Here is a 14470-nt window from a genome sequence, read left to right as displayed (position 1 = left end):
GTTCTTTTGTGGAGTTTGGACATTTTACCTATGTTTTGCATGTGTAAAGTCTTGTTTTGCTCCTTGTAATCACTATGATGTCTTGACTTACTGTTTTCATTTATGCTATAATATGGTTTAGTTGTCTGTTATGAATAAGGCTATGATTTAGTCATGGGTATTTTTAGTAAGTCATGGACAGATTACAGGCAATCAACAAAAATTCACAGCCTATGACCTGTCCGTGACTTATACTATAAATACACTTAACTAAATCTTGAGGGAATGACTGTTGAGGGACTGCTGCGGCAGGGGGGCTGTCCTTGGGCCAGCTGCACTGGCCACTGCAGAAGTCATGAAGGTCACAGAAAGTCACGGAATCCGTGACTTCTGCGACCTCTGGGACAGACATAGAGCCCTAGTTATGAGGTATATAAACAGCATTTTCTCTACCGCAGCAATATTTTCAGTTGGTCATAACACTTTCACAGGATATGTTTCAATTAATTCTATATTTTTGGAAGGTTTAAAGTCATCCTGTTACCTCAGCCAGGCAAAGCTTCATGTGCATCCAGGAGTCCGACTACCAGATTATAGCTTCCAATTCAGTTGCCTTTATTGTTTCGGACTTAATCATGGTCTTAATGATCAGTGAAACTTTGAATTTTTATTTTGTATTAATTGTGTTCATCTTACTTGAGTTTTGCTTTCACATAGTTGTCCAAAAAGGGAGTTTATTTTTTTTAATTAAAAATAATAAACTACCTCTAGCTAAAGTTTGTTTAGTATAGTAGAACCTAGGTGGTAAACATCTTCACAAGATATACCATGTTCTCCTGCTGATAACTAATTTCTGACCATTCTGGCATCCTGGTGCATTTCTTCCAGGTACTCAGTTCCTAGGTTCAAACATTAGCCCTGCTGGACAGCCTGTCTTACCTTTTATTCTTCCTTTATGGCCTCTACCTTCTCCCCAGAGTTCTCCATCTTCTGTTTCGGATTTCCAGTCACATCAGCCTCGACATCTACTGGTTGACTTGAGAGCTTTGGCCTAGTAAGGACCGAAGTATTGGGCCCATCACAGAGCCTGATTAATGTCTCTCCTTAAAATAAAGTACTTGGGTTCTTGACCATTCTGGTGCAAGATGTGATATGTCTGTTGTCTTGGAACATGTACTTGGGTTGTTCTAAGTGCTAGTGTGTGCTGAGTGTGACTGTGCTGTAGAGATCTTTTAGCTAGTTTCCTAATGTACACTGAGGATTGGGAAAAACTGGACAGTATCTGATGTCAGCACATACCGAAAACAGTTTTTGCCAGGATATTTTGGTTTCTAAAAGGAAGAAAATGGTCCTAAACTTTGAACTGATTGTGCAGACTTCAGTTGCAACGAATAACTGATACTTTATTCAGTATGTGTATTGAAACTTGCGAAGTCTAAGTAACACATGACCAATCCATACATCTGCATCCCTAGAAAATAGTATTCAGAGAATTTAATACCCGTGTAAGATGTCTTCCTGGTCTTGAAAACAAATTAAGTTGCATTTCACCTTATGGACTACTTTGGATTCTTAATTACAACAAGCGAAATAGAACATTGGGCTTTATCTAATTTGCTACCGAAGCAGCAGTGCACTAGACTAATTTCAAATCTTTAATTCTGAAAACGAAATAATTTTAAATAAAATTCAATCTGTAGAATGCATTCTTCAGGTAAACCCTCTAAATTTGAGTTTTTCCTGTATACTTGTGGACATTACTTCTCCATCCCCCAAAAGAATTTTAGGATTGTTCATTATGTTGGTTCTCCTTATACATTTTATATGCATGTGATAAGACTGAATGTGTCTGTTTTTTGGTACCTACCTGGTGGTATAATATATGAGAGAGAGATATGTTCACCTCCAGATCTTTAGCAAAATCCGTCATACTCTTGTTCTATCTGAGACGGAACACCGGTCATTATGCATGTACTCATGTACGTTCGGGGAGTTGCAGTCAGTTTTCTCTAGAGATGCTCTTCCCTCACCCCCCTTTCCTGAGGGAAATAGTGGGGTGAAGATAGAGAACTATTTAGAATCTTTTTCCCTGGTAGGGAAGAACAGGCACCCATTAGAAACTTGTCTCTGAGGGAAGGATGGTGACTCTGTTCTCCATCTTAGAATAGTGGGGAAACAAGAAGATCAAGAGAGACTGTATTGTATGGCAAGGATGAGAGGCTTAGAGAGATTTGGAGAAACCTGAGATTAAGTAGATGAATGAGATTGTAATAAGAGACCGAGGAGTAGTATAATTTTACACTTGTATATTTCGCTACAGCACAAGCAGGAGACACTTTGATCTAGAATATAATACTCCTGGGGGAATTCTGTACACCTGCGCTATGCAGAATTTGTGCAGAATTAATGTTCCGTGCAGGATTTTCTTTTCTCCTCTACCGAAATGGGCTGCAGAGCTGCTGGTTGCCACTGGGGGCTGCTGGACCCCGCAGAGCCCAGCTCCCTAGCTGGCAAATAGAAGAGACTGCCGGCGGGGGGGGCGTAGCTGAATGTTTCCCGGCAGCTGCATTTCATGGCACACTCTGAAGGAAGGAGGCATCATGCAGGAAACTCCATACAAACCTGGGATGCAGCATCAGGCTGTTTCTCCTGCTGGATTCCTGGGCTCTGGGAGGGTAGAGAATGCAAGTGTTTGGAATAGGGGGGCCCATGGCTGGGCTCTTGGGGGGGATGATCAAGTGTCTGGACTGGGGGGAGTGACTGGGCTCTGTGGGGTAAAGGTGTGAGTGTCTGAGCTGGGTGGTGCCCCATGGTTGGGCTCTGGGTGGAAGGGGAGGAAGGGGTGTGGGTATCTGGGCTGAGAGGGGGCACCCTGCAACTGAGCTCTGGGGGGTGGGGGGCGCGGTGGCAGAGAAACAAGAACTGTGTTGTAGAGGTTTCTTTAATTCTCTACAATTTTTTTGCATGTCTGTATTGTTACAGACATAGTTTCTGATGGGTATTTTGAAATAAATTACTATAATATTTGAAACTGGCATGATTATATAGTGTTGTTTTGACAAATCAAATATGCAGAATTTTGCAGAATTTTCAATTTTTTGGCACAGAATTCCCCAAGGAGAAACATAAAATAGTCTGTTGCAGCCTGTATCAAGTAGCAGCTGTCCTTAATTTTTTTTTAAAAATTGAGTATTTCAGCTATTGTTATATTATGATGTGATAGACTTGACATGATGTCGTATCATGCACCACCACTGTTACAAAACTGTATTGAAATAATGCAAACATTATAAAAGTAAAATATTTTTGAAACTTTTTTGTTTTTAAATGAAGATTTTGAATTTTTTCCCCCAAATAAAACTTTTGGAAACTTTTATTTCATGGAAAATTCTGAAAATGTGTTTTCATTCTGATATATAACGAAAATGAATTGTAAAATGTCAACATTAAGTTTTGGCAAGCTCTAAATATGATAGCATCTCATGCTATGTACAAATAACTGACAGGAGTGGTGTCAGCTGGACTACACCCTTTAGTGCTGATGGATTGAAATTTGGTCCCTGACCAGATGTTAGCGAGTGCCAGTGATTTAAGATATTCTTCTTCAGGTTAGATTTAGTAGGTTATTTTTAACTTGGAAACCTGACGCCTGCCTTTGTCCCCGACAATAAGTTTTACTGAAATATCAGATATTAACTCTTTCCTTCCTTCCCTTTACAAGCTTTTATGTAGTGCTTTAGAGAGAGTTTCATTATCCCCATTTCACAGATGGGGAGACTGAGGCATAGAGAAGTAAGATGATTTGCACAAGCTCTCCCAGCAGGCCAAATAATTGTATTTAATTTGTGGTACAAATGCTTCAAAATCTCCTGACCTGACATTGTCACAGTAGCGTTATGTCTTAGCCTAGTAGAAAGCTTTCAGTACAAATGATGTGTAGTAATATCCAAACTTGATTTTTTTTCCTTTTTAACATCTAGTGGAAACAATTATTTTAGATGTCAATATTTTATGATCATATGCTAAATTCTTATTGGACCTTTTTTAAGCAGTTACTGGCCATATCCTTTTCTCCTAAATTCCCATTATGTGCTAATTGGTACTTGTCAGTAAGGTACCTGCTGACTTTTCTAATATCTAAAAATCTGATTCACTCTTGCATCTTGCTTAACTCTTATCTCACCTGCATGGATGATTTGCATAATTTGTCTTTTTTTAAAAAAGCCTGTTTCCCTGCTGTAAACTTCATTGTGTCTCATTTATTTGTTTTATCTCAGGGGAAGGCCTTTCAGCCTCCCGCCACTCTTTGCGAACAGGTCTCTCTGCTTCAAATATTTCCCTGAAAGGAGAAAAACGTTTGTCCCTTCTTCTCCATTACCTTCTTCCTCCTTCAAGAGCTGGAACCCCGGCAGATTCAAGATGTACAACCCCACTACCTACCCCTCAAAACACACCACCCTCCAGTCCTAGCAGCGGCCGCCTGGCAACCACAAGTTCCCAGCCGAGTCAGCTTCAGGGCAAGGAACTGCTGGTGTCACCTGCCAGTGATGATATTCCCACAGTAATAATCCATCCACCTGAGGAGGACTTAGAAGTTCAGGAAAAGAAGAGAGAGGATAATATTGACATACCAGGCAATTATCCAAACTTAAAACTGTCCATGTGTGATGCTCTCTGGATCTGGATCACTTGCATTGCAATGTTGAGCACATAGCTTGGGCATAAATGAGTATTATTTATAACTGTTACCTCTGTCTGCATGTTTATTTCTTCTGAAATGTGTTTTTTTTCTTTTCAGCATAATAGATCTATTCCAAAGATTTTTACTCTTAAATGTAACACAAACATTGTTCAAGTTCACCTATTTATAATTGCATTTTAACTCCTTGAAGCAATGAAAAATAGGATTTTCATACTTAACCTTTTTTATTTGATTAAAAAGTAATGTTTGTTTTTATTTTAAAAATAAGCACTTTTTAAATAAAATTGTCTTTAAATAGGCAAGATGTCAAAAATGGTGGCCTTTTCCTTTCACTCACTTTGAATCCATGTAAATGAAGATACTACATTTAAGGACTAACATAATATGTGGTTTAAAGACATGGGACTTGCTCTGAAGTATTTATAGTCTAAATCAGACATGTTACAACATGTGGATAGAAATGGGAGAAGGTAGGGACAGGAAGAAACAAGGGTTACAGTTACAGAGTTGGGGTAGTAATTTAGTCAGCTGTGTTTTTGTTTGTGCCATGATGGATTTGGGTTTTAAATACTTTCTCTTAGGCTTTAGCTTAAGTTTATATTATGTAAATCTCAGAACTGTTATGAACAGAAGTAGCGTACCTTAAAACTGACACATCCAGCATTTCCATAATTGGTGCCAGTGAATTTTCCAGTGGTGCATTATCACAGTGTCAGATGCTTAATGACTGTCGGGGGAACAAGCAGAATGTGTTTTTTCTTGTTTTTTTTTAAACTTGCTGAGTATTGTAAATTAGCTAAAGGAAACCTAGTAACAGTTAGCTGCAGATCCTGTTTGTTATCGGTCCGTGAAACACTTTGAGGCTCTTTAGCTTCGTGTAAAAAGCATAATACATATAAAAACACTGGATATAAGAGAAAAATATTCCTCTGAGAATGCCTCATAAATATGTTGAGTAAGCATTTATTTTTTATCCCAGCAATTGATTCATAACATTTGAGTTTTTCAGTCGTTTCTTAGCATTAGAGCCAATTGGAAGCTGAAGATTTTGGCAGTTCTAGTTAATGTGTAACTCTTTGTAGAGGTCACTTTTCTCTTTGGCTCCAAGTGCCTTCCATTTGTTTTCTTTGAAAATGACTGAACACCTTACCAGGAAGAACAGAAAATGTTCAAAACATGAAACTGATCTCCATTTGTGTGGATTTGGACTGCTGTAACTCAAATATTTAACCAGTCACAATCTCCTTGGTGTTCTTTCTTATTATCCAGTAAGAGAAATTGGGAGACAGATACGACCCTCCAACCAGACTGACTATCTAGCACAAGCCCTTTGTCTCTGGGCATCTTGAAAAAACAGATCCATCCCATTACCTGGCCAGACTTGATTTGACTGATCCTGGCCCAGCCAACTCTATCTATCCATCTCTAATACAGGCCCAGGGTCAGGGTAACGAGCAGGAAGTTTAAGAGGCATGTGGTGGAGGGAGTAATCAGTGTCAAGTGCCCTGGTTTTCTGCCTTTCCTCATTTTCCGCCTAAGGGTAGTGAATATATTAAGCTTCAGAGAGTAATTAGCGCTAAATCTGTCCTAACACCAGTGCTCTGAGTCACTGAACAAGGCCTTTCCTCCCTTCATAAACGAAAAGAAATCTTGTCCCGTGCCTCCTTAATATATAAAAATACTCTTAATGAGCAGAATGTTCATATAAAGATCATTCTCTCCCTCAAATCCAAGAATGATCTTATATTTTTCATGGACAAAATGCCATACACAGTACTGTAGAACCTGAAAGAGACAAATGAAGATAAAGTTCTCCAGCTGAATCCAAGTCCATCTTAAATTCATTCTAAGCTTCAAGGACATGTATCCCCATATTTATAAAGGAGAAATCTGAAGAGGATGATCTCCCAGTTCCTCTGGCTGTATATACGCTGGTCTCTCTTTGTCTGATCCATTGTTTAGAAGTGGATTCTTTGGTTTTCTGGACCCCCAAAAATCCAATGTTAACATAGAGATGTGCTCGAGAAGAGTCTCAGACTCTGGTCCATGGGCTTCCACTGGTCTGGAGTCTTTCTTAAGAACATAAGAATGGCCATACTGGTCAGACCAAGGGTCAGTCTGGTCCTGTATCCTGTCTTCTGACAGCGGTCAATGCTAGATGCTTCAGAGAGAATGAACAGAACAGGACAATTATTGAGCAATTCATCTCCTGTTGTCCAGTCCCAGTATCTGCAGTCAGAGGCTTAGGGACTCCTAGGGCATGGGATTGTGTCCCTGACCATCTTGGCTAATAACCATTGATGCACCTATTCTCCATCAACTTATCTGATTCTTTTTTGAACCCAGTTATAGTTTTGGCCTTCCCAACATCCCCTGGCAGTGAGTTTCACAGGTTGACTGTGCATTGTGCGTGTACTTCCTTCTATTTGTTTTAAACCTGCGGCCTATTAATTTCATTGGGTGACCCCGGTTTGTGTGTTATACCTTGTTCACTTTCTCCACACCGTTCATGATTTTATAGACCTGTATCATATCTCCCCTCCCCCTGCAATCGTCTCTTTTCCGTGCAGAACAGTCCAGTTCTTTTTAACCTCTCCTCATATGGAAGCTGTTCCACGCCCGTAATCATTTTTCTTGTCATTCTCTGCATTTCTTTTCAGTTCGCGTGTGTGTGTGTGTGTGTGTGTGGTTTTTTGAGATTGGGCAACTAGAACTACAGGTAATATTCAAGGTGTGGACGTATCATGGGTTTATATAGTGGTGTTATATTTTCTGTCTTATTATCTATCCCTTTCCTAATGGTTCCTAATGTTCTGCTAGCTTTTTTAACTGCTGTTTCACATAGTTCTCTGAAGACATTCACTCAATCTTCACTAATCCCAAGATCTTCCTTGAGTGGTAACAGCCAATTTAGACCCCATCGCTTTGTATAGTTGGGATTTTGTGCCAATGTGCATTATTTTGCATTTATCAACATTGAATTTTGTAACTCTTCGCAGTCAGATTTGGACTTAACTATCTTGAATAAACTTGTATCATCTGCAAACTTTGCCACCTCACTGTTTATCACTTTTTCCAGATCATTCATGGATATATTGAATAGCACTGTTCCCAGTACAGATCCTTGGATGACCCCACTATTTACCTCTGTCCATTGTGAAAACTGGGCATTTATTCCTACCCTTTGTTTCCTGTTTTTTTTAACCAGTTACTGATCCATGAGAGGACCATCACTCTTATCATGACTGCTTACTTTACTTAAGAGCCTTTGGTGAGGGACCTTGTCAAAGGCTTTCTGAAAGACCAAGTACGCTATATTCACTGGATCACCCTTGACCAATGTTTGTTGACCCCCTCAAAGAATTCTGGTAGATTGATGAGACATGATTTCCCTTTACAAAAGCTGTGCCAACATCCCCAACAAGTCGTGTTCATCTATGTGTCTGAATTCTGTTTTTTACTACAGTTTCAGCCAGATTGCCTTGTACTGGTGTTATGCTTATTGGCCTATAATTGCCAGGATCGCCTCTAGAGGCTTTTTAAAAATTTGGTGTTACATTAGCTATCCTCAGGTCCATCTGGTACAGAGGCTGATTCAAGTAATAGGTTACACACCACAGTTAGTAGTTCCGCAGTTTCATGTTTGGGTGAATACCATCTGATCCCAGTGACTGTTACTGTTTTTAATTCATCAGTTTGTTCCAAAACCACTTTGATTGGAGGTTCATGGAATGAAAAATGGAAAACCAATTTTTGTCTTTGGGTTCCATTGTCAAAAGGGAATTGGAGCCCATTCCGCTATGGAAGGGCATGGCAGTGCAAATTTTCCTTCTACAGACATGAAGGGCTACAATCTTGTTGGCTGTTACATGTCCATTCTAAGCTCTAGGGACTAGCTAGATATACCTTCTTTGGGCCAGTCTTTAGAAGATGTTCCCTGAGGTAGTTTCTAGTGTCTGATATCTTGTTTTTCTGTCCCTTGTTCTAGGTTATTCAGAAGCTTAATATATATGGGATTTTTGCAAATAACCTGAACATTGTGAGTTGGTGTATAAGGTGGAGAAATATTACTTTTTCCATTTCAATTTGTTCTTTGTAGTGCAGACACTAGCTCCTAACAACTCAATCATGCATCAAAGCATTCTCTTTCACAAATTAAATATTACAATAATTTATTAAGTTTGATGTTTAGCTTTTCAAGTTTTCTTGTACCATCAGTGTTTCTCCTATGAAAAGGCAATTCAGAACCAGCGATTCAGAAATGTTCATGCTTTGGAACTACTGAATTCCACAGAATGGGGGCAGAAATAGTCAAAATACCAAAATAATCATCTTTGGCTCTGCTGGTAAATGAGGGAGGAATGCAAACTTCTTATGAATGGCTGTGGACAACAAAAATAAGTGAACAGGCAAATATTTGTATTTGAGGCTTTGAAGGTTTTTTGCTCTAATATTCATTTTATTTTAAATTTAATTAATTGATAAAAAATAAATTGTAACACTTAGCTAATTTAGAATAGCTTTGCCCTGCAATTCCTTAGCATCCGATAATTTACTAAAATAATTTTAATAATTGCAAACCTACAAGTATTTCTTCTGGAAAAACTCATCCAATTATTTGCTTCTTTAACAGGCTACATAATGCCAGGAAAACACATCTTGGATGTTAGACATCTTGAAAGTTTAATTGCTTTAGGAAGTCTAGAATTAAACTCTCTTTAAAAATAAATAATTCACCGTGTAGGATTTGATATACGTGCATGCAGTTATGGTAGGACAGTTAGCATGGAAGATTTAGCTGAGTCCAACTCAATGCCTAAAGCAGCTCCAATTTACACTGTGATATCAATGTCTTTTCTTAACTTGATGTTAATCTCTTCTCACTGAAGCAGAGATCGAGGTGGAAAGCTTCTTGGATCTGGTTCTTGATTTCTTCTTTTAACAAATGGGACTTCCTTTTTCCATCAGCAGTCCATGAGTCTAGTACTGAATTAAATCCAATAATGAATGAAGTCTGAATAAGGAAAAGGTTTAAAAAAACACTATAATTTTGGTATTTCTTTTAGATAGATTTTGTAAGAAGGCAGAGAAGAATTACTATTTCGGCATCTGTCACAGAGTCTGTGGAACCTCTATAGAAGCTACTCCATATTTTGTGGGATTCTTCCCCATTGGAAGTACCTTATTTAGCTATACCAGGAATCCCCTTCCACAGAGTGGAATTAGTGAATCTGCTTTTCATGATGACATCAAGAAAGGGGCTGGGCATGCTCAGTGTTTCCCTCAATATTCCAGCATAGAGATAAATGAATTTTTCTGTATCTGACAACCTGGAAAACAAAGGGCAGGTGTTTTCTATGCGGGAGAGCTGTTATTGGGCTAGAGCTAATAGATTAGGGGAGAGACAGACAGACAGGAATTGTTTCCTCACAAATGGAGATTGCATGGGAGAAAGCCCTCATTCTGGTGTTGGAGGGGGCCTGGAAAACAATTTAAGGCAGGACAGTGACCTAGTTCAACAGTCTGATGCAGTTTTTGAGAAGCCATATCAACAAGTCTTTTCATTCAGTTTTTTGATTAACTGTTGCCCCAGAATACCAGATGTTCTTATAGGCTGGATAAGAGTATATATTGTAGCCTGATTTGGGATGTGTTAGTAGTGTTGATATAATTTATCCACTTAATTTTAATTTTATTTGATTAATTTTAATAATAATTATTATTGGATATTAATTAGTATGGGTTTGGCTCGCCAATATGTTTGATCAGCAGATAAAGTTCGTCCTGAATCAGGCTTCACACAGTTTATAAAAGGAACTTTGGGGTTATGACAGGAGCTTACACTGAGACAAATATAGTCATAAAGACCTTTTTATTAAAATCAATAAAATGGTAAGCAAATGGTAAAACAGTTCAGGATTACAGAGTTACAAATATCACAGTTCTTTAAAAGATATATTTATGATTTATGCAAACTTGATCAATACTCACACTCTGGTGCAGTAGCACCTTGGCCGTTTTCACACCTCTGGCAGAGGAAGATACTGCAGAATTGTTTGCTTTCTAATTTAACTCTATATGCTATATGTTTTAACTAACATAAAATATAAGGGAGATTAAATCCCTTTTCACTTACAGTTTTGAAAAGAAATAATACTACGGCCTATTAATAGTTAATAGCCGTCGTAGATGGGTAACATCGATACGTAGTGGAAGGTGGAGGCAATGAAGAGTAGACAGGAGCAGATAGATGGGTGGAATTGCCTGTCTAATGGTGAGCTGTCTCACCTTTTATGTAGGGCATTAGTTGGAAATCCTTCCTCCTATGCCCAAATTTCATCTTTCCGCCACGGAAATGTTAGGGTACATTTGCCCCATAGGCCAGTCTGTATGTGCGTATGAATGACAGGCATTTGTGGTGTACTTGTTAGATTTGTGGGCAAAAATTCTCTTTTTCCACCCCTTACTGTTGTTGTTTCAGTTAAAGGTCTCCAGACATCTGCGTAAGTATTTTGTCTATTACTACTTTTCTGAGTAAGGGGCCCAAAATGCGCTAAAGTTGCCTTAACGTCATACAGGATGCTTGACTTGTAGGTCTCTTGCATTACAGCCACTTATTCTTAATATAAATCTATAAGCCTATTACATCAAATACTTAAATTTATAAGAGAGATTTTTATACAGACCAGCAGATTAATCCTTAGGGCTACAATATAGATATGATATATTTATATATGTAGATACATAGATAGCATATAGTGTTCAGTGTGTCAAAGCATACTTGAGCTGCATAATAGCTCTGCCTCTTCACAGACCAATTAAGAACTTAGACTCATTGTCATTTACTTTTACTTTGTAAAAGTAAATCAATCTGCCATTAAAACAAAATCACGATAAGGAACCTATCAGGAATCTTGCCTGAGTAAGGAGTGCAGACTAACTCCTAATTGAGCAATTTAAACCATGAAACAAAGGGAATTCAAAATTAAACATTGTGAGGAATTAAGTTTCAGCTTTGAGCTAAACTATTTAAATAAAGAGAATGAGGACAGATTGCTGGAAGGAAAACCTGATCCATTAGGGACGTTAGTTGAATTCATCTCATCTTATCAAAAGTCTGAGAAATAGGATCCAGAACTTGGAAAATAACCAATGAGATACAACAGATGTCACTCTTACGAATATAATTACGGTGCAGTAAATGTCTACCAAGAGAATCATATTTATGCTGTTAGTGGAAGGACTGTTTTCTTTTATGATTTTTATTAGAGTCCTTTTGAATTGGAAATACCTAATTACCTCAGAATTACAAACACCAGAGTAACCAACTGACCAGTCAACCACACACCTCATTTGGAACTGGAAGTACACAAAAGAGAGAGCAGCATTTTTCTTTTGCATAGTAATATTTTAAAGCTGTATTAAGTCAGTGTAAACTTTTGAAAGAACAACCATCACGTTTTGTTCAGAGTTACGAACGTTTCAGATTAACTAACAACCTCCATTCCCAAGGTGTTAGTAATGCTAAGGTTCTACTGTATACAAAATATAAATTAAACTTAAGAGAAACACTTGGTCCTCGGCAAATAATTTGAGACATTTGAGCCCAAACTAATTTTTTTTTAAATAGAGGAAAATGTATGTAGATGTGCTGATGGACTCTTCAGTATTGAGCTTGTGATATCATTTGTGAATGCAGCATAATTTCATTATGTTGTTTAAGCCACAAGAAGCCAATTTATTTGTATTATGTATTTTTCTAGCACTGGTTGATTTAAGAACAGCAGGAAAAACTATGAAAAATTTTATGGAAATGCTTCCATTTTTGCTGCAACTTTAGAATGCTGGAATCTTTCTGACAGTATTTAAAAATTTAGTTTGCATCTGTAGTTTTAGTAAGATTGTGAGAAAGCAAAAGCTAATAATCCTTGGATTTGAATGGGATAAGGATTTCTATATTAGCACTAAGAGTTTTTGAACCTGGGCTGTAAACAGTTGGAGAAATTCTGACTTCAATCATAAAAAGATCAATATTATCCTAATGCCAAAACTGAGAAATAGGCAAAATGGCAATTTACAGTTACTGTTTATGTATGGACCTGAGTGGATCAAAATCAGGGTACCAGTTCTGTGAACTTGGGAAAATTCAGCCAAGTAACTTTTGTCCCTTGCTCTCACCGTGAACACCACAGAACGTACATATTACAGATACTCTGGATAGGACAAGAGTGTGTGGCCTGTGAGATTATTCCCCCAACTTTCCTCCTCCTCTGCTAGGGATTAATTGATCTCTTTCCATGAATAATCTGCATTGGGGCATTGTTGAAATGGTTGGAATACAGATGAAAAATGAGACATAATTGCACATGTTTCACAACTTACACTTCTTACATCATTTTACGTTATTGTGCTAGGAGCAAAAAGTGAAGAGGGCATAAATTTGGCCTTTCTGTATTTATCTGAATGTTTTGTTTCTTCCTCTTATGTACTAAGATGTAGACTTCTTATTTACTCCACGTAGCAGATATATTGCATCCCTGTTTCAGTTTTATAAACCCTCCCTAAAAAACAGAGTTTTATTCTAAATGTGGTGTAGCAGATTCATGGATTGGACTGATGGGTTTATAGGTTGTCTCATTTTTAGTGAATGATATATATTGCAGAGCAAAAGGGAGGAATGTGATTTTGCCATTTTAGTTGGCTGAGATTGGCATTTATGGTAGTAGTAAATTGCTAGCACAGTATAGGTTTCACAAAGAAAATTAAAACCTATTTAATATCATTGTTTTTATTTTATTAGAATGTCTTAAAATGCTTATAAGGTGGAAGAATGAGAATTACTCGTATCACTAAATGATGATAGAACTTTTGGTTCTGACTCTTCTTTGGAATAAGCTATATAGGATCAGATTTCTAGAATTCAGCTGTCTGAAAAAAAAGTGAAACAGTTAAAAATGCCAAATGATAAACTTATAAGGAGTTTAGGCCTGTCTTGACGAGGCAAATGGTTGTGTTTAGATCAGGCTTAGCTAACATGGACTATTTATACTCCAAAGCTTTTTCTAGTTTAGTCAAAGCCTTAGGCCTTGGCTAGACTGAGACTTAAAGGTGTGATGTTAGAACGTATTAGCTAATGCATTCTAATATGTTTATTGTATAGGCAGGGCAATTATACTTTAATGTGTGGCATAAGATGGTTGAGTTAAAGCCTTGAGGGAAGGCTCAGCTTTAAATCATTCAGTTTAGCATATGTTAAAATACTAGGGCTGTCAAGCGATTAAAAAAATTAAGCACGATTTAAAAAAAAATTTACTGCATGATTAAACAATAGAATACCATTTATTTAAATAGTTTTGGATGCTTACTACATTTTCAAATATATTAATTTCAATTACAACAATACAAAGTGTACAGTGCTCACTTTATTTTTGATTAGATATTTGCACTGTAAAAAAAAATTTTTTCAATTCACGTACAAGTACTGTAGTGCAATCTCTTTATCATGAAAGTCGAACCTGTAAATGTAGAATTATGTTCAAAAAAAGAATTCAAAAATAAAACAATGTGTAACTTTAGAGCAGGGGTAGGCAACCTATGGCGGCACGCAAGCTGATTTTCAGTGGCACTCACACTGCCCAGGTCCTGGACACCAGTCCGAGGGGTTCTGCATTTTAATTTAATTTTAAATGAAGCTTCTTAAACATTTTAAAAGCCTTATTTACTTTACATACAACAATAGTTTAGTTATATATTATAGACTTATAGAAAGAGACCTTCTAAAAATGTTAA

At 37.5% G+C, this 14470-nt stretch overlaps 1 protein-coding gene across 5 annotated transcripts in view; it reads left to right on the top strand.

Annotated features, from left to right (window-relative positions):
- Positions 1-14470, top strand: part of SLC4A7 (solute carrier family 4 member 7) — a 173858-nt gene that overhangs the window by 111103 nt on the left and 48285 nt on the right. The window contains exon 7 of one of the 5 annotated variants that reach the window (XM_032789331.2): positions 4257-4613. The exons of the other annotated variants lie outside the window; for them this stretch is intronic. Within the exon in view, the coding sequence (XP_032645222.1) occupies positions 4257-4613 (357 nt within the window). The remainder of the gene's footprint in view (positions 1-4256; positions 4614-14470) is intronic. 5 annotated transcript variants of the gene reach the window in all.

The sequence above is a fragment of the Chelonoidis abingdonii genome, chromosome 2 (genome assembly GCF_003597395.2).
Source record: "Chelonoidis abingdonii isolate Lonesome George chromosome 2, CheloAbing_2.0, whole genome shotgun sequence".
Lineage (NCBI taxonomy): Eukaryota > Metazoa > Chordata > Testudines > Testudinidae > Chelonoidis > Chelonoidis abingdonii.
This window is presented reverse-complemented; position numbering and strand designations above follow the sequence as displayed.